Below are 24,141 nucleotides of genomic sequence, written 5' to 3' on the forward strand. Positions count from 1 at the left end.
ATTATGACCCTTTCATGGAGGTAGTTTTTATCCGCTAGTATTTTCCCTTTGAATCTCTTTACAATTCGAAATCAAATTCAAAACTCAGTAGAAGAAAGGAAGAATCGACTTACTACGGTTGTAATACGAATAAATACATATATTTAATTATTTTTATTTACATAATAATTGTTTGAAGCTCATATTCCATCAAATTTTTAAATAAAAACATTAAAATGTTGAAAATGTTCATATATTTTAATAGGGTTTTGGCACTTTATTGAGGAATTACTACATACATAGTCGAACTGAACTTGATATTTTGAAATTTAAATTATTTATCAAAATTAAAATTTAACTTGAAATTTATAATTATTTAGTCATATTTTGCATAATTCTAAGTAGATTTTGTAAAAAATCAAGAAAGAAAAATTTTAACGTGCTTTATTTTTTCTTTTTTATAATAATACATATTATTATATAATTAACATATTCATAATGTTTCACCCTTTCAAAAATATAATCCTCCTCCTCCTCTCAAATAAACGTACATACGGGTGGCCTCTTTTTTCAAAAAATTAAAATTTGAAATTTTGGGCTCAAATATTAGAGATTTTTTCAACCTTCAACGATATATGTTGTCTATATCAGACCTCCTTTCTTTTTGATACTTAACATTGTTCCTAAATCTTAGCCGTTAAGGCTGTTCTGAAAATATTTTTTTTCGAAAAAATTCGAAAAAAATTCTTAAAATTCAAAAATCCCTTAATTCCTGAGGATTTTGGAAAAAAGTTTTTACATGAACATGTGTATATTAGATGAAGTATATTGATAAGGTAAAAATCAAATTTTATTGCATATTCATCGAGAAAATAAACTAACGAATCCCTCAAAATTGAGAGGGTAATCCTCCTCCTCTCAAATAAACGTACATATGGGTGCACCCTTAAGAAGCTAAATTCTGAAGTTTACATGATCCTCTCGTGTGCACCCTTAAAAAATGCAAAAAAATTGAATACTTTACTGGCTGGGCAAATTTGTCGCCGCCCCTTCTTGCGACCAAAGATTTGAATAAAATTTCAAAAAATAAGATAGCTTAAAAAATAATATACGGTAGTGTTTACTAATAGATGAATAGTATATAAATTCTATTAAAATGGATTTGATCCAAAAAAATATATATAATTTGATCATAAATAAAATCGTTTTAAATTACTTCTTCATTTAAATTATAACAATTATTTTTGATTTTTATTTATCATCCACATTCAAATTTGAATCTTATCACAAAAGAAGGACCACTTTTATGACTACTGCCAAATCTATAAGCAGAGAATGGCTATTTGAAGCTAAAAGAAGAATAGAAGAAGGTGAATCTTACAAAAGTGTGGGAAAGGAAGTTGAATTGGAAAATGGTAAAATTAAATTGAATGTTGCCGAAAATACAATAATATCATAAGACAAATTACGGAAAGTGAACTCAAACAAAAAGTGACATAATGCATTTGCCAACCAAATAACTTTACAAAGCAAAAACTTAAATTACTTGTCAAGCTTACTATTCTTATTTTAACAATTAAAAAATTAAATTTTATTTTTTATTTAAAAAAATCATCTTATATCATCTGATATATATATATAACAGCATTAATATTTCAATGATTCACAAATCAACTTTTTCATTATTTTAAATAATTATAGAATATATACTGACTTTTTGTACATAAATATTTTTAGATTCAATAATGATTTACGGTTTTTTTCAAAACTTATAATTTTCAAATGAGTGGTAGAATCTTCGATTTAATTGATTTAGAATGGTTAAATCAAGCTAATCAACAAATTCAAAGCGGTATTAACGTCGAAACCGTTCTCCAAAATGTCCCTTTAACAGATGGAAGGTATACATTATGAATATATACCTCTTACCCTTCCATTCCCTCTCTGACAGCGGGAAACTTTGTCTGAATGTTAAACTATTCAGACAAAGTTTCCCGCTGTTTGCGAAGGAATTGTTGGCTATGATGTACTGATTCATGATCAGTGCATCCTAGCCAACAATTCCTTATACAAAGTTCAAAAACTTGGGTGCAATCAGAACTGATTGCACCCAAGTTTTTGAACTTTCTCGAGGGAATGAAAGGGTAAGAGGTATACATTATGAATATATACCTCTTACCTTATTCCTCTCTGACAGCGGAAACTTTGTCTGAATGTTAAACTATTCAGGCCAAAGTTTCCCGCTGTTTGCGAAGGAATTGTTGGCTATGATGTACTGATTCATGATCAGTACATCATAGCCAACAATTCCTTATACAAAGTTCAAAAACTTGGGTGCAATCAGAACTGATTGCACCCAAGTTTTTGAACTTTCTCGAGGGAATGAAAGGGTAAGAGGTATACATTATGAATATATACCTCTTACCCTTCCATTCCCTCTTGACAGCGGGAAACTTTGTCTGAATGTTAAACTATTCAGACAAAGTTTCCCGCTGTTTGCGAAGGAATTGTTGGCTATGATGTACTGATTCATGATCAGTGCATCCTAGCCAACAATTCCTTATACAAAGTTCAAAAACTTGGGTGCAATCAGTTCTGATTGCACCCAAGTTTTTGAACTTTCTCGAGGGAATGAAAGGGTAAGAGGTATACATTATGAATATATACCTCTTACCCTTCCATTCCTCTCTGACAGCGGGAAACTTTGTCTGAATGTTAAACTATTCAGACAAAGTTTCCCGCTGTTTGCGAAGGAATTGTTGGCTATGATGTACTGATTCATGATCAGTGCATCCTAGCCAACAATTCCTTATACAAAGTTCAAAAACTTGGGTGCAATCAGTTCTGATTGCACCCAAGTTTTTGAACTTTCTCGAGAATGAAAGGTAAGAGATATCCATTTCCTTTCACCTTCGTTCTCAATAATTAACTTATAAATTTTTTAAAGCAAAAAAAGTCTGATTTTTTTTGACAAGTAAATATATAGGGAATTTATCCGACCAAATAAGTGTCACTTTTTCGGTTCACCTCACTTTCCGTAACTCGTCTTACAACAATAAGAAGAGCATTTCAACTTCAAGAAATCGAATTACCAAAAGTTAGTCGCGGCAGAAAACCAAATCCACCAACATTTGAGCAAAAACAATTAATTAATTCTTGTGTTTCACAATATAAAGGAGGAATTTCAAAAACTTATTTATTGATTAAAAGGTTTCAAAATATTGCTCAAAATCCCGATTGTGAGAAAGAAAAAGAAGAAATTGCAAAAGAATTTGAAAATATAGAAGATTTGACAAAAGATCAAATTTTTGACAATTTACAAAAAATAAAGCATCATCAAGTGGAAAAATTTATGATGGAATCAGGTTTATCTTCAAAAAGAGATTACAAACCAGCAGATCCACCTACCAAATATTGTGCCATATCAAAGAATTTGATATGGCACTGCGATATTCATTACCTTCACGGTAATGTTTCTTTTCCATTTTTTGCCATATTGGATGATATGACACGTAAAGTTCTCAAAACTAAATTATTGAAAAACAAGTCTTCCAACTCAACAGCGAAGGTTTTAAGAAAACTTTTAGAGGAGTTTATTCCTTACTGCATCTGGACCGATAACGGCGGTGAAAACCGCGGTGAATTCGGCCAGGTTATGCAGGAAAACGGAATAGTTTGGAAGCACACCTTGCCGTATATGCCAAGACAGAACGGCAAGGTGGAGCGCCTGTGGCCAAGCTTAGAAAAGTTTTTGCCAGACGAGTTGGATGATATTCAACAAATCAAGGACTCAGTTCAGCAGTTCATTGAAAAATACAACAATACACCACATTTATCTCTCGATATTAATCCAAAAACGAATAGTAATTACACTCCTAACGAATTATTCGAAGTTTCAAAATTTTGGTACGAGCCAGAAATTCAAAAATGGGAGTTATATATCAAAGACAAATGGGTCTTAGCAAAATTTGAATAATTACATCATTTTAAATGACTACTAAACAATTTTATTTATGATCAAATTTTATATATTTTTTTGGATCAAATCCATTTTAATAGAATTTATATACTATTCATCTATTAGTAAACACTACCGTATATTATTTTTTAAGCTATCTTATTTTTTGAAATTTTATAAAGGTGACCAAACTATTTTTTGAAAGTCCGCCATAACTTTAATGGTACTATTTCAGCGTGTACAATGAATACAAAAATTCTAAGAGTGCCACATAAAATAGTACTTTAGACTTGAGTTAATGCTACCAAGCAAATGTTAAAAAGATGACTTTAGTGTTTTGATAATCAAAGATTAAAATCATTATTGTCTAAATCAATAATCATAACGACAGAAGTTAATGTTTTTTCATCAGTGCTTTAAATCCACTTTTAAAAGTATACCTCAAAAATCAAAATATCAAAAAAAATTGGCCGATAGGTTTGGCTTTAATTTTTGTCTGCTTTTATGATTTGATATGGATGTTATAATTTTAAAAGTTGAGCCAAATTCACCAATAGATTTTTGAGATTTGCAAATACTCAATAATTTTCAGCGTGTTATCTTTTATTAAAAGAACTATTTGGTTTCAGTATCATATAAATTGATATTTACTTTCTATTTGAACCTTCATTTAGCTAATGATTTAATAATACAGATTTCATCTAGTCCTTATAAGAGAATTTTGAATTTGTTATAATAAAAAAACAAACAGATATAGCTTACACTTCTATAATAAAGATACCTTTTATAGAAATCAGTATGAAATGTGTTTTGGCTTATTGGAAGCATATCAGACATAATCGCCATAATCAAAAAATCTATATACCCAATAAGTAATAAATTTGTCGATATAGATTTTCCATAAAATTAGTTTTTAGTCTGATCTTAAAATAAATTTAATTTTTTATAAAAAAAATCACATTTAAAAGTACCTTTTTAGTAGCTCGAAATCCTGTTGGTGGATTTCGGGCGTACTTCAAAATTAGCTTTTCTTCTACATATGCAAGCTATATTTTAAATATGGGGCAAATCGGATCGGCGAAAGGAGTTTAGTTACCTTTAATTTTATTCAAATCTTTGGTCGCAAGAAGAATTGCATGATAAATAAAAACATTTAATCAAAGTCAATTTTATTTTTCATATTCAAATGGACTGAGTGTTAACATTTAACATTTTTTGCTAATTGTCGTCAAAAATTAGGCGTAAAGCAAAAATTGATATTTCATATGGTTTTATGATAGATAAGCATTATATTCGTATCGTGCTGAACCGTTGGGAAAAATTGAATACCCGAGGTTCAGCATACATATAAAAATGAAAGACTTAGAGCCTAGGGTTAAGCAGGAAGATAGAGGGTACATATGAGATTATCCTCAGTAACTCTCAGGCAAATCTGAGTTTTTGGTCAGATATATAAGATTATTGTGAACGAAAAATTATCTAATATAGGCCTAATTGTCATGTGCGCATATAGACATATGTATATATTATATGTTTCTTGTGTTATTATAGGTTAAATCCATAGTTTGATATGTGAGATAAATTATATCTTAACACAGAAATCGTTTTTTTATATTATCACAGTAGATATGAGGGGTACTATATGAGTTATAATATATATTATTAGGAATAAGTATATAGATCCAAAATAATGGGAATGCATAATTTATGGCGAACTCAAAACATTTATTTTTATATTATGAGGTTATAAAGTTGTTTTATTCATATATTATATGTGCTCTGTGCTATTGAAATGTGCTTAAAATGATTCTGCACGCGCAATCACAAAGCAAAACTTCGTAGCGAGCAACAGTTTGTGCAAGGACAGGGAATTTATATTTTTATCCTTACATAAACTTATAATGTGGTTAAAATGTTCGGTTTGCTCTCACTTTTGTTCCGCAATGTGACATCGTGAACAAAGTTTCCGATCTGAGTGCATATATGCAGGGTCTTTCCATGGCACCCTGCATACATGTACTCAGATCGGGAATATTGGCCACTTTTGTTCCACGATGTGACATCGTGAACAAAGTTTCCGATCTGAGTGCATATATGCAGGGTCTTTCCATGGCACCCTGCATACATGTACTCAGATCGGGAATATTGGCCACTTTTGTTCCACGATGTGACATCGTGAACAAAGTTTCCGATCTGAGTGCATATATGCAGGGTCTTTCCATAGCACCCTGCATACATGTACTCAGATAAGAATTTTGCTTAATTGTTTGACATGAATGTCACATTCGAAAATCGTTTCTCGAAAGGAGTTTACAATTACAATATATTGTCCTATTGTATTGTAATTGTAAACTCCTTTCGAGAAAAGCTTTCACTTTGTGGCACGAATGTCACAAGTAGTAGATGAGTGCGGGTTGTGTGACTTTTTTTGTTACATCTATATATAGACGATGCATTAAAATATATTTATTTATAAATCATTAAAAAATTAACATTAATTTTAAAATAATTTATTTTTTTATCTTTTATAAAAGAAGCTATATATAGATGATGTCAGATATTCCGCGATTAATTAAACATTGTTTAAATCCTGAATGGGTTAAACTTCAATTTAAAAATGAAGATTGTGAATTATTAAATGAATATGAAAGCCAAAATAAGCTAATGAGGTATAAATATAATGATAAAGAATATTTAATTTCATGGAATCAATGGAGTCATAATCAAAGACCTCATAAACGAGAAGAAGAAATTGAAAATAATGAAATGGAAATCATTGATGACATTAAAGAGGATGGAATTCCTAAATTTTGTAGAAAAACCTTTAGAACTAAGTTAGGAGCATATAAACGTAGAGTATTAAATCCTGAATATCTTAAACATATATTTAAAAAGGAAGACTGTGAATTATTAAACGTTAATGAATATGAAAATGCTAAATCAAAACTGAGATATAAATATATTGGAAGTGATGAAAGGTGTAAAGATAAAGATAAAGTTTATTCAGTTTCATATAATAACTGGCACACGTTAGGGATAAGAAAACATTTAAGAGATTATGGTAAAAGTTCTGAATTCTTCAAATCTAGTATGTACGAGAGAATAAAAGAAATTAGAAATAATTATTTTCATGAATGAAAAATAAACTTTAAAAATTCATGTCTTACATTTTTTGAATAATTTATTTTTTTAATTCGTATGAAAATGAGTGAATCAAGATTCGTAACCGTCAATCAATTAATGGATGTTCTTTCACCAATTCTTGAAAATGTTAAACAAGTAGATGTTTATTTCGATGATTATGTAGAAAGTATATATTATAAAGGTAAGTTTAATATTAAACCTATTGCTTTTGCATTTGATAATAAATTAATTGAAAATGCAAAAATTTGGGAATTAATTCCAGATATTGAATTTATAACAAATATTAATGATAAATGGTTTAAACGAATTCCAACCACAAAAGTTCTTTGTAAATTAATGATCAAAACTGAGGAAAAAGAATTTAACGGGTTTAAATATCATCCAAATAAAGTTTCAGAACTAGAAAATGAAAAACTTCAGAAAAAATTAAACGATAGACTTTCAAATGATCGTATTGAAAAAATAAATAAACTAGCAGAAGTTGCATTTAATAATGAAATATTTGATGAATATAACCTTGAACTCAGTGATGGACTTTAAGTCCTGGGCTTTAAGGACCCGGGCTCAACGAGTCATGATTTATGAAATCAATTATTTGATTCATTCTTTCTTCAATAATTTCTATTCTTTTTGTTAAATCATCTATTTTCATTAATGAGGTGATTCTTGATTGAGGAATAGATTTTAAACTAACAACACCTTTTATTTTTGAAATTTTGAATCCATGACCCTCCGGGTCTTGGACTCTGTCCTCAACTTTAAACATTTTATTCAATTTACATGTTGTCAATTCTTCAAATAATTTTTTATTATTAGCATAATAGTCATTAAATTCATCAACAGATGAAAAAATTTTTATTTCAGTAATTGGTTTAACAACGTTTATTTTTGTTGAACATTTTCACTTTCATTTATTTCTTCCTCCTCTGTTTCATTTATTTTTAAAATCGGTTTCATTTATCATTAAAAAAAAATTAGAATATAAGTGATGAAATATATTTTTTAATTAATATTAAATCAGAGATGGCGGCAGGATTCTTTAAAAAATTATGGGAAGGAATTAAGAAAGCTGCAAGTTGGGTTCATCAAAAGATTATTAAACCCGTTGCAAACTTTTTGGCACCAGTAGCGAAAACGGCAGGAACTATCATAGGAGGAGTATTAGGTGCTAAAGCAGGTAATCCGGCGATGGGAGCACAAGCAGGTAACGCAGTTGGTGGAATTGCTGAAGGAATACTTAATAAAATAGGGGTAGATAGTGGAAAAATAAATAAATATTATTTTTATCTTAGTATCGGTTGTAGTCGACGATAAACCTTATCTCCTTTATTTAATACTTCCCTTACCGGAACATTAGGTGCTATTTGTTCAGCAACGTCACTAATTGCTTCTTTATTCTTAAATATCCAATTTGCTCCTTTCTTAATCCCTTCCCAAACTTTATGCGCTCCTCTTTTTACTTTATCCCACAGTTTCTTAAAGAATCCTGCAGCCATAGTTGATTATTTCATTAAAATTAAAAATTCATTTTCATCTTTTAATTTTGATTTTTTATTTAATAATAAATGACGACTAACTATTTAGTGCCAAACACTAAACCGATTAATGGAAATGTATTTCATTCATTCGAAAAGATAAATGAAATATTCGCAAAGAATGATGGAAGAAGATATTATAGAGAACTTGAAAGTTCATGCTATGACTCTGATGCTCCATATTTTGATGATAAACAAACTCATTTAAGAATTACAAATCCGGCTCATGATGTGAACCAATTAGGTGACACATATATTAAACGCAAAGTTAAAGCAACTCTAGTTTCAAATAAAGCTTTCACATGTGATGCCGCTTTTAAATGCATGCGTTTATTCGTTGGTTATAAATCATCAAATCAAAGCTTTAAGCAATTAGAAGTAGAAACCGAAAGAGGTGATGCTGGTTATCTTCAGATGGATTGCGCCCGTGAATCTTTCGCATTTGCAACATATAAACCAAAATCAGAAAGGAAAGTTAAAAAGTTTGTTCATTCGTTATATAATAATGTTCAAAAATATGATAACTCAGTATGTGGTAAATATATTGACCCTTCAGAAGTTTTCAAGAAAGCAAATGAAGAAGTTGATGTCACTTTTGATATGATTATTCCGGTAAATGATTTGTTAGCATTTCAGGCGTTCGATGATTATCCTAAATCATTTGGTGAAATCATTCTTAAATATTATGTTTTCAGGGATACTTTAGTATTTTGTCAGGTTGACCCGTTAAGAGTTGCTGATTTACAAAATTACGTTTATGAAAAGATAACTGATGAAAATTATGAAAAGATTATGAATCATGTTTATAAATATGATCGCAAATTCCAACAAATCGGACTTCCTGCCAAATTAATTACAAGCTTAGCCGCTACATCTGCTGACGCAACAGTTGAAGACGTTATTATTTCATGCACAAAGATGGAAGTTTTAGAGGATAAATGCATTACACCAGGATACGGTTTAATTGAAGAATCAGTTAAAGCAATACCACGTTTATTTAGTAAGGAAGATCCATTCATGATTCCAGCTCAACATATTGACGTTCGTTCACTAAATGGAGGTTGCATCACTCCTGAAGGTATAGCTCAGATTTCTCATACGCTCTTCATAATGTTACAGATGTTGTGTTAACATTTCCGAAGAATGCAATGCAAAGAACGGTTTTAGAAAATCCAATGCTTCGAGGTCTTCAGGTCACTATAGATTCCAGAAACTTCCCCGATCAAGCGATGACCACAGTGGGTGACATATTCTTTACACGTATGCTTCAAGCTTCTGATTTAGATGGAGTGAATGAATGCACAGAAGAATACGAGGACTCATTAACTAGACCACTGAATGATGATGATGGCACACCATTAGCTAGAACATGGAAAGACCAAACTTCATTCTTATGCACTATTCCAGTTCAACGTGATGGAGCGGGTATATTCTTTGATGGATTAGAAACTTTCAACTCACAAGTTACAGTACAAGTGAAAGCTTATCCAATCATTCAGGGTGAAAATGACACTTACTGTTCAAAAGTGACAAATCCTCCTCAGGTTTGGTTTACTAGGACTACATATTGGACATGGACACCGGATGAAGGTTTTGAAATATCATCCAACAGGTACACCACCGCAGTATAGAAGTTCATATGATGAAATATTGATGAATAGAAATGTTTAAAATTATAAATTTATTTTTGATTAAATGGATTTAAATTCATCACCCCTTATGAAGAATTAGCAGGAGTATATAATACATACGTAGATGATATGATTAATGAAGCATTGAGTGATAATAGAAATGCTCTATCTAAGGAAAAATTAATGAAAATTCCATATTCTGAATGTTACTTAAATTCAATCACTGCAGCAATTGGTAAACAAAATAAAGGTAAAACATTAACGATATTAAAACAAATTATCATTATTGCTAACACTTCACCCTATTCACATGTGTTAATTTATATCAACCGTTCAGGTTCACCTTCAGATGATACATTTGAATCTTTAAAGCATTTAATCAAAATTCCAATTATTTATTTATCACAAGAAGAAGCAGAAGATTATTTAAAAAACTTTGTAATGTATAAAGAATTATATAATACAATCAAGAAGCAAGGATTAGAGGATAAAATTATTGATAAACAACGGGATGAATTATTTGAAACACTTTCTATTTCAAATTTTGATAGAGAATTTTTGCATTCACTCATTTTTCTAGATGATGCGGTGAAATCAAAACTAATAACTAATGAGAAATCATATTTTAATCAATTATTAACTCAATGTCGACACATTCAGTGTTCATTCTTCATGGCTGTTCAATACTTTAAAGCATTAAGCACAAACATTAAATCAAACCTGTCCACCCTTTTCATTTTCAGTGGTTTTAGTCGTCAACAGTTGAACGTTATGCTTTATCAAGTGAATTTACCAATGAGCATTAATGAACTTTACACACAATATCAACAATTAGGAGAACATGGAAAAATAATAGTTGATTTAAATAAAGGTTCCATTAAATTCGAATAACTTTTTATAATTAATTTTTATTTTTTATTTATAATTAAACATGACAGAAATTGCAAATCTTCTACAGGTTCCATTAAAACAAGGAACAAACAAAAAGGGTGCATATAATAGAACTATGAAAGTTCCAGACGGAATGAAAGAATTAGTCCACATTGTTGCCGGTCTTCAAAAGGATGTTAAACAAATGAGAAACGTTTTAACATTACCAGAAGCTCAAGCATATGCCAAACGTCACGGACCAAATTGGGAAGCACACGAAGCAGACATTACGGGTCCAAATGGAAAACCTGATGGAATAAATGAAGTTTTCGTTACTGATGGTCAAGGAAATATTAAAGTCATAAATGGGTATAAATTAACAATGACGGATTATCCTAAACGTAAAGCATATAATGAACATTATCCTATGCAATTTGATGAAAATGGAAAAGCTGTTAAACAATACATTGGAGAAGGTGAAAATGGTCCAATTAATTCATACCGTCATAATCCATATTCTTACTTCAATGAAGAATTAAATGCTATTGAAGAGGGACCGGATGGATTACCACGATATTCTAACCAGTTTGATGGTCAATATGCAAATTTAAGACCTGAAATTCCAGCTAAGAAATTCTTTAAAGTTGCTTTATTCGATCCAGTTTTCGCAAATGTTAAAGATGAACTTAAACAGCAATTCCAACCAATTATAGTAGCAAGAATTGCATCAGGTGCTTTATCTCAAGCATTCAAAGATTTAATTAAGAAACCATTATATCAGCAACGAGGTTTAACTTATGATTTAGTTAAGGAATCAGATAAAAGAAAATTTGAGAAATCAGATGATTATAAGAATGCAATTAATGAATATATTCGGTCTATTAATTTCGATGAAAATGCTAAAAATCAACTTCATGAACAAATACAGGAAATAATAGATTCAAAAGTTCCAGCAAAATAAAAGTTTAAATATATTTTTTTATTCGAATATAAATGAGAAGACGTTTCACTAGTCAAAAGAACACTAACGCAAAAGCAGAGATTACGGTTGGTTATAACGTAAATGATGATAAATCACGAATTATTCAAAATGTTAAAGTTAATGTTAGTCCTGAATTAACAAGGTCAGCAACTCAACCAAATTTATTAACTCGTGACTTACCGAAGAATGAGGAGAATGAAGAAAACCATGAGAATGGAGACCCAATCATTTTATCTGAACCTGGTAAAGAACCTGTTGAAATTCCCACTTATCCAACATACCCCCCACCTCTTTCATCAAACATCGAGAACCCAGGAATCTACGATTACAGTCGCAATGCGCCATATAAAATAGACATTAATTCTGAATTAATGAAAATTTACCGTGATATCATAACTGATAATTATGATTCAATAATAAATTTAATTGACCAATCCGGTTTAATTATTTTACCTTATGAATCATTAATTCACATTATCGCCATTCTTTGTGATGTTCAAGATTCAGACGTGAAGATTCAATTTTTCATAGATGATGAGGTTTCATGCTGCGGAACAGTTGCAAAAATAAATCCTATAAAGGATATTAGCACAATTAAGATATCAAAGAACGGAACAACAACTGAACTTCATTTAACATATAATGATATTTATAATAAAATAGTTGATGAATATAAAATATCACTTGAAAAATTCTTTGTTAAGGCTATTTAATATTCAAGCATTAACATTATCGAATAATAATCCTTTGAATCATAATCGATAATAATTGACCTTTCACCAGTTTCTATCGTTTGTTTTATTTCTTTTTGTTCCCCACTATCCGGATCGGTCATTGTAATTGTTTTTGTTATAGTATCAGCTTTATCTTTAACTTCAATCTTTTTTCCATCGGGATATTTAAACCAAAATTCCAAAAATTCGATATTGTCAATCTGTTCATATTTTAATCTATCAATTACATTTTTAATACCATCTGAAAATCTTATGAAATGGTCATTATATGGGTTTGATTGAACTAAATTTGAATGAAGTGAAATATAACCTGATGATGAATATGACATCGACTCATATTTTCTGAAAACACTAAAATTTATAACATGAATGAATTTCTTATTCGTTGAATTTATGAATTCTTGAGGTAATCTTATTCTAGTTTTATTTATCACTGGAAAATAACGCTTTACCATATTTTTAATCGTAATAAAAAAATGTCAATTATCAATATTATTTCGAATAATAACTGTGAATTAAATTTAACAGTTAGCGGAATTTATAATGTTACTCTCGTTTCTGTGAGTGGTAAATTTAATCCCATTCTTTTAGACCCTTCAGATTATATATCATTTATTAAAGATGACCATGAGCCGCATAGCGGCGGGGTCGTAGACCTAAAAACGTATGATATGTATATAAATAATGTGATAACGAAATGGGATATTAACATGATTTTTAAGTTATTTAAATGAATCATTTATCGTATGGTATGAAGAAAATTTTAAATCAAAACCTGATAAACTTTTTGAACTTGATGAAATAAATAACCTTATTAAATTTCCGCTGAAAATTAAATTTTGTACTCCTCGTCTTCGTTCATTGTTGGGGATATTAAATTTTGAAAAAGATGTTGGGGATGTTTTGTATTCTGACACTGGTTCTAATTTCATTTTAATCAAATGTGATAAAGTTAATACCCCAATGAGATTTTCACATCAAACATTAGACCCTAACTCTTACCCATCAATACAAAACATTTTATCCATCAACTTAAACATATTTTCTTTATCATATCCGTTTCAATTATCCGGGAATTCATTTATTCTTCATTCAAAAGATTTATCAAATATTAAATTTAGAATAACTGACCTATTTGATTGTGATTTAGAATTTATGAATGAAATATTATGGCAATTTCAAATAGAAAAAATAGCTGATGAGATAACAGATTAAATATTTATTTTTAAATCGTAATAAATGATTAAACAACAGCAACCACAGACCATTACATACGCCATATATGCATATAATTCAAAGACGGCAGAACAAACGCAAATGTTGAAATATGGAGATTTGGAGATAGTATTGAAAAATGACCATTTCGAATTCGTTTGCAAAGGTGGTGCAGTGATATCAAATATAAAAGAAATTTTATTTATGAATTCAAAAATTAAAGGAATAACGGATGATATAACATCAATTCCACCAGAAGAACAAAGATATTACGCATTAAATGCATTTCCTAAAGTTTTGAAGATTGGAAGATTTAATTTAAATGAGGAATTCATAAAAGGTTTCCTAAATGACATAATGAAGAAGGCAGATAAGGAATATGTTAACGATGAGTTAGCAAAGAAAGCAGATAAGGAATATGTTAACGATGAGTTAGCAAAGAAAGCAGATAAGGAATATGTTAACGATGAGTTAGCAAAGAAAGCAGATAAGGAATATGTTAACGATGAGTTAGCAAAGAAAGCAGATAAGGAATATGTTAACGAAAAAGATAATGAAATTATAGAAAGGGTTGAATGGTATCATGAACGGACATCGAAGATTCTTAAAACTAAAGCTGATACAGGATGGGTTTCAGAATGTTTAGACCTTAAAGCAGATAAGGAATATGTTAATGAAAAAGATAATGAAATTATAGAAAGGGTTGAATGGTATCATGAACGGACATCGAAGATTCTTAAAACTAAAGCTGATACAGGATGGGTTTCAGAATGTTTAGACCTTAAAGCAGATATATCATTTGTTAACGATGAGTTAGCAAAGAAAGCAGATAAGGAATATGTTAACGATGAGTTAGCAAAGAAAGCAGATAAGGAATATGTTAACGATGAGTTAGCAAAGAAAGCAGATAAGGAATATGTTAACGATGAGTTAGCAAAGAAAGCAGATAAGGAATATGTTAACGATGAGTTAGCAAAGAAAGCAGATAAGGAATATGTTAATGAAATATACCAAAGTTTAGTTGGAACAAAAAATATTGAAACTATTGTTGGCGACTTTTCTGTCAATGAAGAAAACAAATATTTTAGATGGGAGTTTGTACAGTCCTTAAGAAATGGTATACGGTATAAACTCATTCCGAAAAATAACAATGAAATGTATGTAGGCTATATAAAGAATAATGGTACACAAGTTAAAGTTCCATTAGACAACAACTGCTACTTAAACTTATATGGAGACGAACAAAAGAAATATTTAAGAGTTTATGAAATGACGGATATGACATTGTCTAACGTAGCTCCAGCACCGTATTATTATGACTATGGTGTTGACGCACATGTAGACCCAAAAAACTAAAACATTATATATTTAGATTATTATAGATATAAAAGATATAATGCAATAGAAAAAACGAGAATAGTATACTATTATGAAGATGACAAAAATAAATATTATAGTCAAGATTTTACATACCCTGAAAACATAAGATTATATTATAAAAAATATTCTGACACAAACCAGAAGAAACCCGAAATAGTTACACTATATTTTAAGTTCAAAAGAGACAATCCTATAATATCTCATATGTTTGATTTAATGAACCCAGTAGGTTCTATTTATACATCTATGGATGTGAGAGGTCAAGCAATGTTTGGTGTTGGTGCATGGGAACAAATAGTCGACAGGTTTTTGTATTGTGCAAACTCTTCAAAGGAAACAGGGGAAGTAAAACGATTACAGGTGAAAATTTACCTGCACACAGTCACTACATAGATTTAAGCACATCTCAAGCAGGTTGGCATAAGCATAGATATTGGGATTGGTCAGGAATGACAAAGGTAAAGGATATGATGTTAAAGATGATGTTAAATTTGCCATAAATTGTTACTGGAGTGACACTCAGGGAGAAGGAAACCATACACATCGCGTTTCAGGATATACACAAACAACAGGACAAAGTAAAGATTACATGCCACCATTTATGACTGTATTCGCATGGTATAGAGTTCAATGAACGCTCAATGTTTGTGAAACAAACTTTAGGAACTCCAAAAGAGCAAACAGCATAATTTAAATTTTTATTTTAGTATAAATGAAGATTCTACCATATGGTGTTATTGGAAGAGATAAAGATGGAAACCCAATATTTGATCCAAAGTTAAAATTAAAGTTACTGACAAGACAACAACTTGAAAAGTTGCTGAAACCAAAACAGGATGAGAAAATGAGAAAATGAGAAAATGAGAAAGAAAAAAAATTTAAATTATGCAATTTTATTTTTATCATAAATGACCAAATTAATTAAGCCAACTATTTCTAAATTAATGATACCAATGAAATCATTTCATGGAGTACTTATCCCAGGTTCTTCACAATTAGCCGGGGCAAGTGTTGTGACTCAAGGTGGAACATTAGCGAATCCATTCAAATTATTAACTAAAGATGAACTTAATAAAATGATGATAAAATAACTGATAACAAATTTTTATTTCACTACTACCATAAAAACAGGTGAAAAAACAGACCCAAAGGGTCAGAGCCGCAAACGGACTCTTTGAGTCCTGAAGGTCTTTCAGACCGAAGCGGCTAGGTGATATCTCACCTCTTCACCTAAACATTATTTTTACTGAATTCAATAAAAATAAATGGTTCATTTACTCACAATATTTTTGTACAAAACGACCCCAAACTTTTAACTTCTTTTCTGCAGCTTCAAATGCTATCTTAGCGAGTTCATATTCTCTAAATTCTCTCTTTAAATCTTCTTGTTCCCATTGGTCTAGTTCGTATGGAGAATCTCTATAACCATAATATATCTCACGTTCATGTTCTAATTGTTTTTCACACATTTTTCCAACTTCTTCTTCGAACAAAGGTTTAGCATTCTCCACTGTATCTTCGAGTTCTTCTTCATCTAACTTCTCATGAACTTTCTTGTCTATGGAGTCCATAATATCTTTGACATAAAATGCATACTTTACAGAGCACCATTCAGCAACAAAATGAACGAGGTCAGCATGTATGTAAATACCTTTGAATTCATTCATAACGCCCTTAGTAAGCTCATAAAATGCTTGTTTTGAGGTTGAGCCACTTTTGGCTCGACCGTATTCTTTCAACCAAAACTCAAGAATTTCCTGCATTTTAGCACTATTGAGAAATCTGTTTAAATGGTTTAACTTTCCTGCTTCTCTTGCCGTCTTTGTTGCATTAATGTAACCATCCTTGTCTCTACGTAAGACTTCAATACCATTATAAGTGCCTTTTGTGAATGTTTCACCATTAGATTTGTTCGTGAATGTTTTTGCTTCGACTGACATTTCTGTTCTTACATACAAAATAAAAAATAAAAAAAATAAAACTAACTTTATTTTTGGTCTTTTGTGAAAATGTTCAACAAAAAATAAACGTTGTTAAACCAATTACTGAAATAAAAATTTTTTCATCTGTTGATGAATTTAATGACTATTATGCTAATAATAAAAAATTATTTGAAGAATTGACAACAACACAGGAGGAAGGTAGTTATGAATTATTTTTAAAGAACTGGAGGTGCTACCATGCTACCATGCTACCATGTGCTACCAGGTCATTTAACTTCTCTGAAAAGTGTGACAACATGACATTTAGACAACAGTCATGAAAGGATTAATTCAAAAATAATTAATTATTGAATAACCGAAGGTGCTACCATGCTACCATGTGCTACCAGGTCATTTAACTTCTCTGAAAAATGTGACAACATGACATTTAGACAACAGTCATGAAAGGATTAATTCAAAAATAATTAATTATTGAATAACCGAAGGTGCTACCATGCTACCATGTGCTACCAGGTCATTTAACTTCTCTGAAAAATGTGACAACATGACATTTAGACAACAGTCATGAAAGGATTAATTCAAAAATAATTAATTATTGAATAACCTAAAAACATTAACGATAAAATAAGTGATAACAAATTTTTATTTTTATCATAAATGAATACCCCACAAGCTCAAAATTTACCACGAATCATAACAAGGGAGGAAATGATAAAAATGATGCAAGAACATGTTAAAAATAACAAACCACTAAAATTGAGAAAATGTGGTTATGCGGTAATGATGGAAAGAGAGATGTTGTCGAAGAGGAATAAAAATTAAATTTGGATTGAGTTTAAAAATTCATCTTTATTAAATTCATCTCTTCCAATCAATTTATTTATTCTATTAAATTCTTTTATTTTTGCTTCACTCAGTTTAAGGATTGAACGATAAGTTTCTAATTTTTCGATTATTTCTTTCCTCTCTTTATCGTTTTCAACCCCACCACATTGTGGCTTCTTTTTGTAATAACATATTTTTGATTTAATTCTGTTTAGTTTCTTTTTATATTCATTGTCTGGACTCTTGACTGCTTCGTTGTTACTCATTTCTTACGAAATAAAAAAAATTAAATATTATTTAAATATAATGGAGTAATAAAATAAATCGGAATTTCTATTAATTTATTGTCAACTTCAACTAATGCATTGCCGTTAATATATCTAACAAATTCAGCTATTGTGTCAAATCTTCGTCTTCTTTTTTTCATTGATTTATCAGTTTTTCCATAATCGAGATGAATCAAAACTTTATCCCCTTGTTTAAAATTCATGAGCCCTGAATTAATTTGTTCACGTTTAACATCATTCAACCTTTCCATTTGCTTTCTAATATATTCCCATTCTTTTGAAATATCATTTTTCATTTCCACCGGTTTCATGTTTATTGTTCTATGCCATGTATTATTGTAATAATATACTAACTGCTGTATGATGGAGTCATGATTTCCATCCCAGTATATCTGACCATTAACCCCTAACGCATCTCTAAGAGTTCTCATTACCGCATCAACTATTTTATTATGAAACGTATATGGAGAGGATGAAAAGTAAAAATTAATTTGTGGGAAATAATGAGCCATAGCTGCCTGAAATCCTTTATCACCATCACACCTTATATTATCTACTCTTTCATGATCTAGTAAGTATTGAATAGCTCTTCTTGTTTCCTGTTTTGTTTTCCCTTTCACCGGAATGCAATATAAATATCTGGTGTTAATGTTAATGGCAAATAAATAAGTAACGTTTCCTCTTGAATATTCTAAATGATCGATTTCGTATGAATATGGATATGGTGCAAATGAAGGGCGACTAAATTTTTCCTTTAACGGTTGAATTTTTGGGTCAGTTGGTTTATTTAATATTTTGAAATCCTTTTTAAAATCTTTTTGCTTCTTTAATGTTTGAAATGGATATAATAAAATGAATGATGAAGGATTAACTGAAGGAGGAGGTACTGTCGTTGGAGGTTTTGGTGTTGCAGGTGGTTTAATTTTATCTGCTTTGATTTTGGATGATGAAGTTTTGGAATTCATTCCTTCCTTCATTAATTCTGTATGTATTCTATTCATTTGTTTTAAATATGCTGTATATAAAGGTTTAATATACTTTCCCGCTTCGAGTTTATGTTGAAGGATGAATTCCAAAAGTTGATCTTCATTTAAAAGTCGGGCTGAATATGGTTTAACTAATGAATCATAAATTAAAGCTTGTGCATCATTTATGGTCTGAAGGACCTGGGTGTTTTGCACCTTTTGTTTTTGCTCCTTTTGCTTTTGCGGCTCAGGATTATATAATTTATATAATTCATCAATATCTTCTTCTGTTAATACTTTATTTTTGAAATCTTTCAACTGTTTAAGTTGTGATTTAGTTTTTCCCTTTGAATTTCATTATTTTTAATTTTGTCTTTAATTTTAGAAATTATTTTATCATGATATTTCAAAACTGCATTTTTATAATATGATAATAATATCCATATCATCACCCGTTATATTTTTATTATGTTTTTGGAGATATGCTTTTAAATTAATAATCAAGAAAATTTTGATTAAGTACTAAATCATCAATTAAAATTTTTAAATCTACGCTATTCATTTATATAAAAATAAAATAAATGTTTTAAGGGTGCCCACCTCTTTGAATCATAGTATCAAAACCATCATTAACGGTTCCTTTTGTCTCTTCTGTGGCATTTTATTAAATAAATAAATTGGATTACATACAACATCCATTTTCACAACATACAGCCTTAGTGTGTGCTCCTGTTAATGCAGTCTTACCGATTGTTAAGCGAGTCATTGACCCGTTTTTAAGTTGTAAATTAATATTCTGACCATCAAATATCACTTTATCATTTATTATATCCAAATAATTTTTAGGTGTTAATTGTTTATTTTGTCGTAAACTAACACCTTTCATTTTTTGTGCAATCTTTTTAAAATCACTTCCATCAATTGAACCGTTGAATGATGTATAACACTTAGGACATAAAGCAACCATGTTATCACCTTGTTTCTCAATTGCTAAACCCAATAACTTCTTCTCATGTGCTTTTTCTTCAGCTTTATTCTTTAATTTAGGTTTAAATTTCTCATTAAAACAAAGAAATCAAAAGGTGCGAATTTGTAAATGTTTTTATCATAAAATTTTTTATCGGTTACAATTGCTTGAAATGCTTGAGTGTTAGGAAGATTTGGGTCGCCAGCGATTGCCCAATAAGATGAATCAGTATCACCTTCAATGAAATGAAAACGATTAACATCCATGCATTTATACATAAAATCATAAATGAAAACCAAATACCAGTATTTAGCATTATCTAAAGTGAAGAATGCCTCTTGTAAACATGTATCACATCTATAAAATCTATCTTTAAGCATCACTTGATACGTATCTTCACCTATTTCTCTTATGTTTTTAAACTTATTTGACATACATGCAACGCGTGCCTTCTGTGCATTCATTATTTTAGTCTTTGCGTAATTTTGTGTATTCATTGCATCGTAACCATATGATCCATTAAGTGAAATCTTGCAAAATAAACTTTTTCCTTTATTTCCTTCTAATTCAGCCTTTTGTCTTTCATTCATAAATTCGTTCGCAAATTCATTAAAACAAGTGTTTTTAGTAAATGTTAAAATTGATTGAATATCATCAATGATAAAATGAAATCTGTCTATTAGATACCAAAGATAATAAGAAGAAAATGGTTGATATTGGTTGTGTGTTGATGCTAACTGAGTTAATTTTCTCTGTTTCTGGTCAACTGGTAGATTGTTTGATTTCATGTAATTATACATAAAACTGCCAATTGTTTTTTCATCTGTGATAATATCTAAGTTTCTTATTATCGGTAAAAAGTTTATGTAATCATTAATGTATTTTTCATCAATGTGACCCTTTACTTCAGCCACGAATAAAGTATTTTTCTTCTTAATTATTCCCAGTGCTTTTGCTTTCTTTGTTGCTGTATCACAAATGATAACACCATTCAATCTTCCCGGCATATACATTTTATGGTCAGTATATTGAATGAAATCATGAGGATTAGATGAAAATGATGAAGGATATAATGAATTAAAGTCAACACCAACGAAATGAGTCATAATGTTGGAAGTGTCCTCATTTGATACAGTTTTAGTTTCTGGATTATATGAAAGTTTATTAATGTGCGTGATTCCTTTAAGATTTACTCTATGTTGAACATTTGATAAACCACCAGTAATTCCATTACGGAGGATGTGATAAGCTTCAACTGAATCTAGAGTCATTGGTAAATTATTTTTTAATGCATAATTTCTTAAATTGATTCTTAAACGTTGAACATCTTCATCTTTATTTGATTTTACGACATTGCAATAACAACACATTAACTGACAATTTTCTTTGGTATGTGGTTTTTCATTATCGATTCTATCTAATGTTGGTTTATTAGCATATGTAAACGCTTTACCACACATTTTGCATTTAGATGAAAGGATTAAATCGTGATAGTATTGATAGTCATCCATTGAAACATTGTTTTTAGTATCCCTTTCTGCTTTTTCATCTTGTTTCTTATATGAATCAATTTTATATTTCCAATACTTTTTTGTTAATTCAAAACTTGATTCCACATTTTCTTCTGGATATGTTTCGTTAGGATTGAAGTTCTTATATGCTAACGCGTAACGAATCATTGATGCATTCGATGATAAAGAAAGATTATGAAGCATGTCAATTTTATAAACAAATGTTTCTTCAATAATTTTATCAATTGGGTCAATCATAATTTCAACGTCTTTATTGCAATAATGAATAAAATATTCTAATCTATTCTCAAAATTTTTAGCATCATTGAGATATATTTGATAATCTGAATCGGATATTGTTTCTTGAGTTAATGCTGAATAAAATGAATCTTGAGTGAATGGTTCCACTTTATATAATTCATCTTCGTAATTCTCCCATGTGATGAATTGATAAGGGAAAAAGGATTTAACACGTGATTTATTGTTTCCGAAATCTTGAGTGAATTGGTCTAATGTTCCACCCGCTATATAATTTCTGATGTCAATAAATCTTAATTCATATGGACAGTTTGTTTTCTTTACAATGATTTGCTTAAATTGAGAAGAAGAAACCCAGCATTGATTTTATTTTCCATTTTGCAGTGTTTAAATCACGAAGAATTAAATTTAAATCAAACTTTCCCGAATTAAAACCTATGATATTCACTTTATTGAATTCCTCATCTAGAAGTTCTTTAAATGCTTCCTTCTGTTTTTCATTTAATGTATGGGACAAAGTCCCCGCCGTTTGGTCCGTTTGCGGCTTCATTAATTCTTCATATTGTTCAATATTTGATTTAGCAACTAATGAACAGGTTGAAAATAAAAATTCAATCCAATCAGAGATGAACGAATCACTTGATGTTAAGCAAAAATTCCTCGTAAATGTTTTATCACGGTCTACGACCTCGCCGCTTCGGTCTGAAAGACCTTCAGGACTCAAAGAGTCCGTTTGCGGCTTTATTTTGACAGTTGATGATACCATAAATGGTTTTAAGTAAGCGTTCAAAGTTGCACATTCAGAAAGTTGAAGTTCTTCTTTAGTCTCTAATGTTTCGAAGTCAAAAGTAATATAATATCTTGTTGGTTTATAATATTCCTGCAAATTATGTGCTAATAGCCATTGATATATCTTCTGTTTCGTGATATGTGGTGTATATGGTTGTTGTGTGTTTTGCAATTGAACGTCTTGAATTAATCTTCCATTATTTTCTTTACATTTCTCACAATGTTTTAAAAATCTTCTTTGGTTTTTCCTTTCTGGGTCATCACGGATAGAATATACTTCTTCTTTGCAAAAGGGGCAAACTTTATATCCTGTGAGTGCTTCAACGTCTGTAATTCTGTCAGCGTGAAGTTTTCCACATGGACTCTGTGTTAATAAAATATTTACTGTTTCAAATTCTGGATCTATCATTATTGATTCCACTAATGGAAAGTCTACCTTATTTATGTCTACGTCTTCTGGTTGAGGGTCACAATAATAAAAATCAATATTAACGTTTAACATTCTTGCTAACCTCTCACTTTCTGATGAAATGTCAAATCCTTCATATGCATCTATGGCTTCATTTAAATAACTTCTACGAGTTTTAGGATTAACACCATCAGGAATGTTATAGAAGCGTTTAAATAACCTTCTACCTTCGGCTCTTATTTGATTATCATTCATTTTAGCTGTTCCGTTTTTGTTCATTTATGTAAGAATAAAAAATTAAAAAATAAATAAAAATAAAGTTTATTTTTTTTTTAAAGTCTAGGGCTAAAGTCCATAAAATGAATTAAGAACACATAAATTTTTATCATCTGCGACGTGACGAATACATTTTAATTTACTCAAGAATGCATACCCTGATACATTAAATCTAATTCCTGTCTTATTTAATTTCACAACTTTGAAAAGGAATGTATGAATAGCTATAAAATGATGAGATGATGTTTTATGGGTTGCTTCCATTTTTTCTGAAATAAATGAATAAATATAATGTTTATAAGTTTTCATATCTTTTATGTTCTTAATAACGAATGGTATAGACTTTTCAACTTCGTCTTCCTTCGGTGCTGTTCTTTCATATGAAACATTATTGGTATCTTCAATAATGAAACCACAATCGCATAAAATTTTATATGTACCAATTGTTTCTTTTGATATTTTATCTAACAAATCAAAAACTTT

The 24,141-nt window shown here is 29.9% G+C and overlaps 5 protein-coding genes and 6 pseudogenes across 11 annotated transcripts, besides 6 other annotated features; 5 read left to right on the plus strand and 6 right to left on the minus strand.

Annotated features, from left to right (window-relative positions):
• Positions 1-925: part of a mobile genetic element that runs on past the window's edge.
• Positions 926-1,029: a mobile genetic element.
• Positions 1,030-1,878: 849 nt separating this feature from the next.
• Positions 1,879-2,880: a mobile genetic element.
• Positions 2,881-3,031: 151 nt separating this feature from the next.
• Positions 3,032-3,952: a mobile genetic element.
• Positions 3,953-4,115: 163 nt separating this feature from the next.
• Positions 4,116-5,037: a mobile genetic element.
• Positions 5,038-5,844: 807 nt separating this feature from the next.
• On the minus strand, positions 5,845-6,111 carry TVAGG3_1082320 (uncharacterized protein; the record flags this gene model as incomplete). The annotated part of the gene is made up of 1 exon (XM_051256717.1): positions 5,845-6,111. One exon carries the CDS (start codon positions 6,109-6,111, stop codon positions 5,845-5,847), a length of 267 nt encoding a protein of 88 aa, XP_051076075.1.
• Positions 6,112-7,177: 1,066 nt separating this feature from the next.
• Positions 7,178-7,621, plus strand: TVAGG3_1082330 (protein of unknown function, DUF4108 family; the record flags this gene model as incomplete). Its single annotated transcript, XM_001282926.1, has 1 exon — positions 7,178-7,621. One exon carries the CDS (start codon positions 7,178-7,180, stop codon positions 7,619-7,621), a length of 444 nt encoding a protein of 147 aa, XP_001282927.1.
• A 1,025-nt stretch (positions 7,622-8,646) lies between these two features.
• TVAGG3_1082340 lies at positions 8,647-9,458 on the plus strand (annotated as a pseudogene). Its single transcript has one exon. A coding segment is annotated over exon 1 (812 nt).
• Positions 9,459-9,710: 252 nt separating this feature from the next.
• Positions 9,711-24,141: part of a mobile genetic element that runs on past the window's edge.
• Positions 11,179-11,656, plus strand: TVAGG3_1082360 (annotated as a pseudogene). Its single transcript has one exon. A coding segment is annotated over exon 1 (478 nt).
• TVAGG3_1082370 lies at positions 12,228-12,812 on the plus strand (annotated as a pseudogene). The gene has a single exon. A coding segment is annotated over exon 1 (585 nt).
• TVAGG3_1082380 lies at positions 14,253-15,306 on the plus strand (annotated as a pseudogene). The gene has a single exon. A coding segment is annotated over exon 1 (1,054 nt).
• TVAGG3_1082390 (uncharacterized protein) lies at positions 16,703-17,368 on the minus strand (the record flags this gene model as incomplete). The annotated part of the gene is made up of 1 exon (XM_001295255.1): positions 16,703-17,368. One exon carries the CDS (start codon positions 17,366-17,368, stop codon positions 16,703-16,705), a length of 666 nt encoding a protein of 221 aa, XP_001295256.1.
• On the minus strand, positions 18,190-18,462 carry TVAGG3_1082400 (uncharacterized protein; the record flags this gene model as incomplete). Its single annotated transcript, XM_001295256.1, has 1 exon — positions 18,190-18,462. The coding sequence occupies one exon, from the start codon at positions 18,460-18,462 to the stop codon at positions 18,190-18,192; it is 273 nt and encodes a 90-aa protein (XP_001295257.1).
• Positions 18,483-18,914, minus strand: TVAGG3_1082410 (uncharacterized protein; the record flags this gene model as incomplete). Its single annotated transcript, XM_051256718.1, has 1 exon — positions 18,483-18,914. One exon carries the CDS (start codon positions 18,912-18,914, stop codon positions 18,483-18,485), a length of 432 nt encoding a protein of 143 aa, XP_051076076.1.
• On the minus strand, positions 20,554-21,422 carry TVAGG3_1082420 (annotated as a pseudogene). The gene has a single exon. A coding segment is annotated over exon 1 (869 nt).
• On the minus strand, positions 21,504-22,545 carry TVAGG3_1082430 (annotated as a pseudogene). Its single transcript has one exon. A coding segment is annotated over exon 1 (1,042 nt).

The sequence above is a fragment of the Trichomonas vaginalis genome (assembly GCF_026262505.1).
Source record: "Trichomonas vaginalis G3 chromosome Unknown ctg_156, whole genome shotgun sequence".
NCBI lineage: Eukaryota > Parabasalia > Trichomonadida > Trichomonadidae > Trichomonas > Trichomonas vaginalis.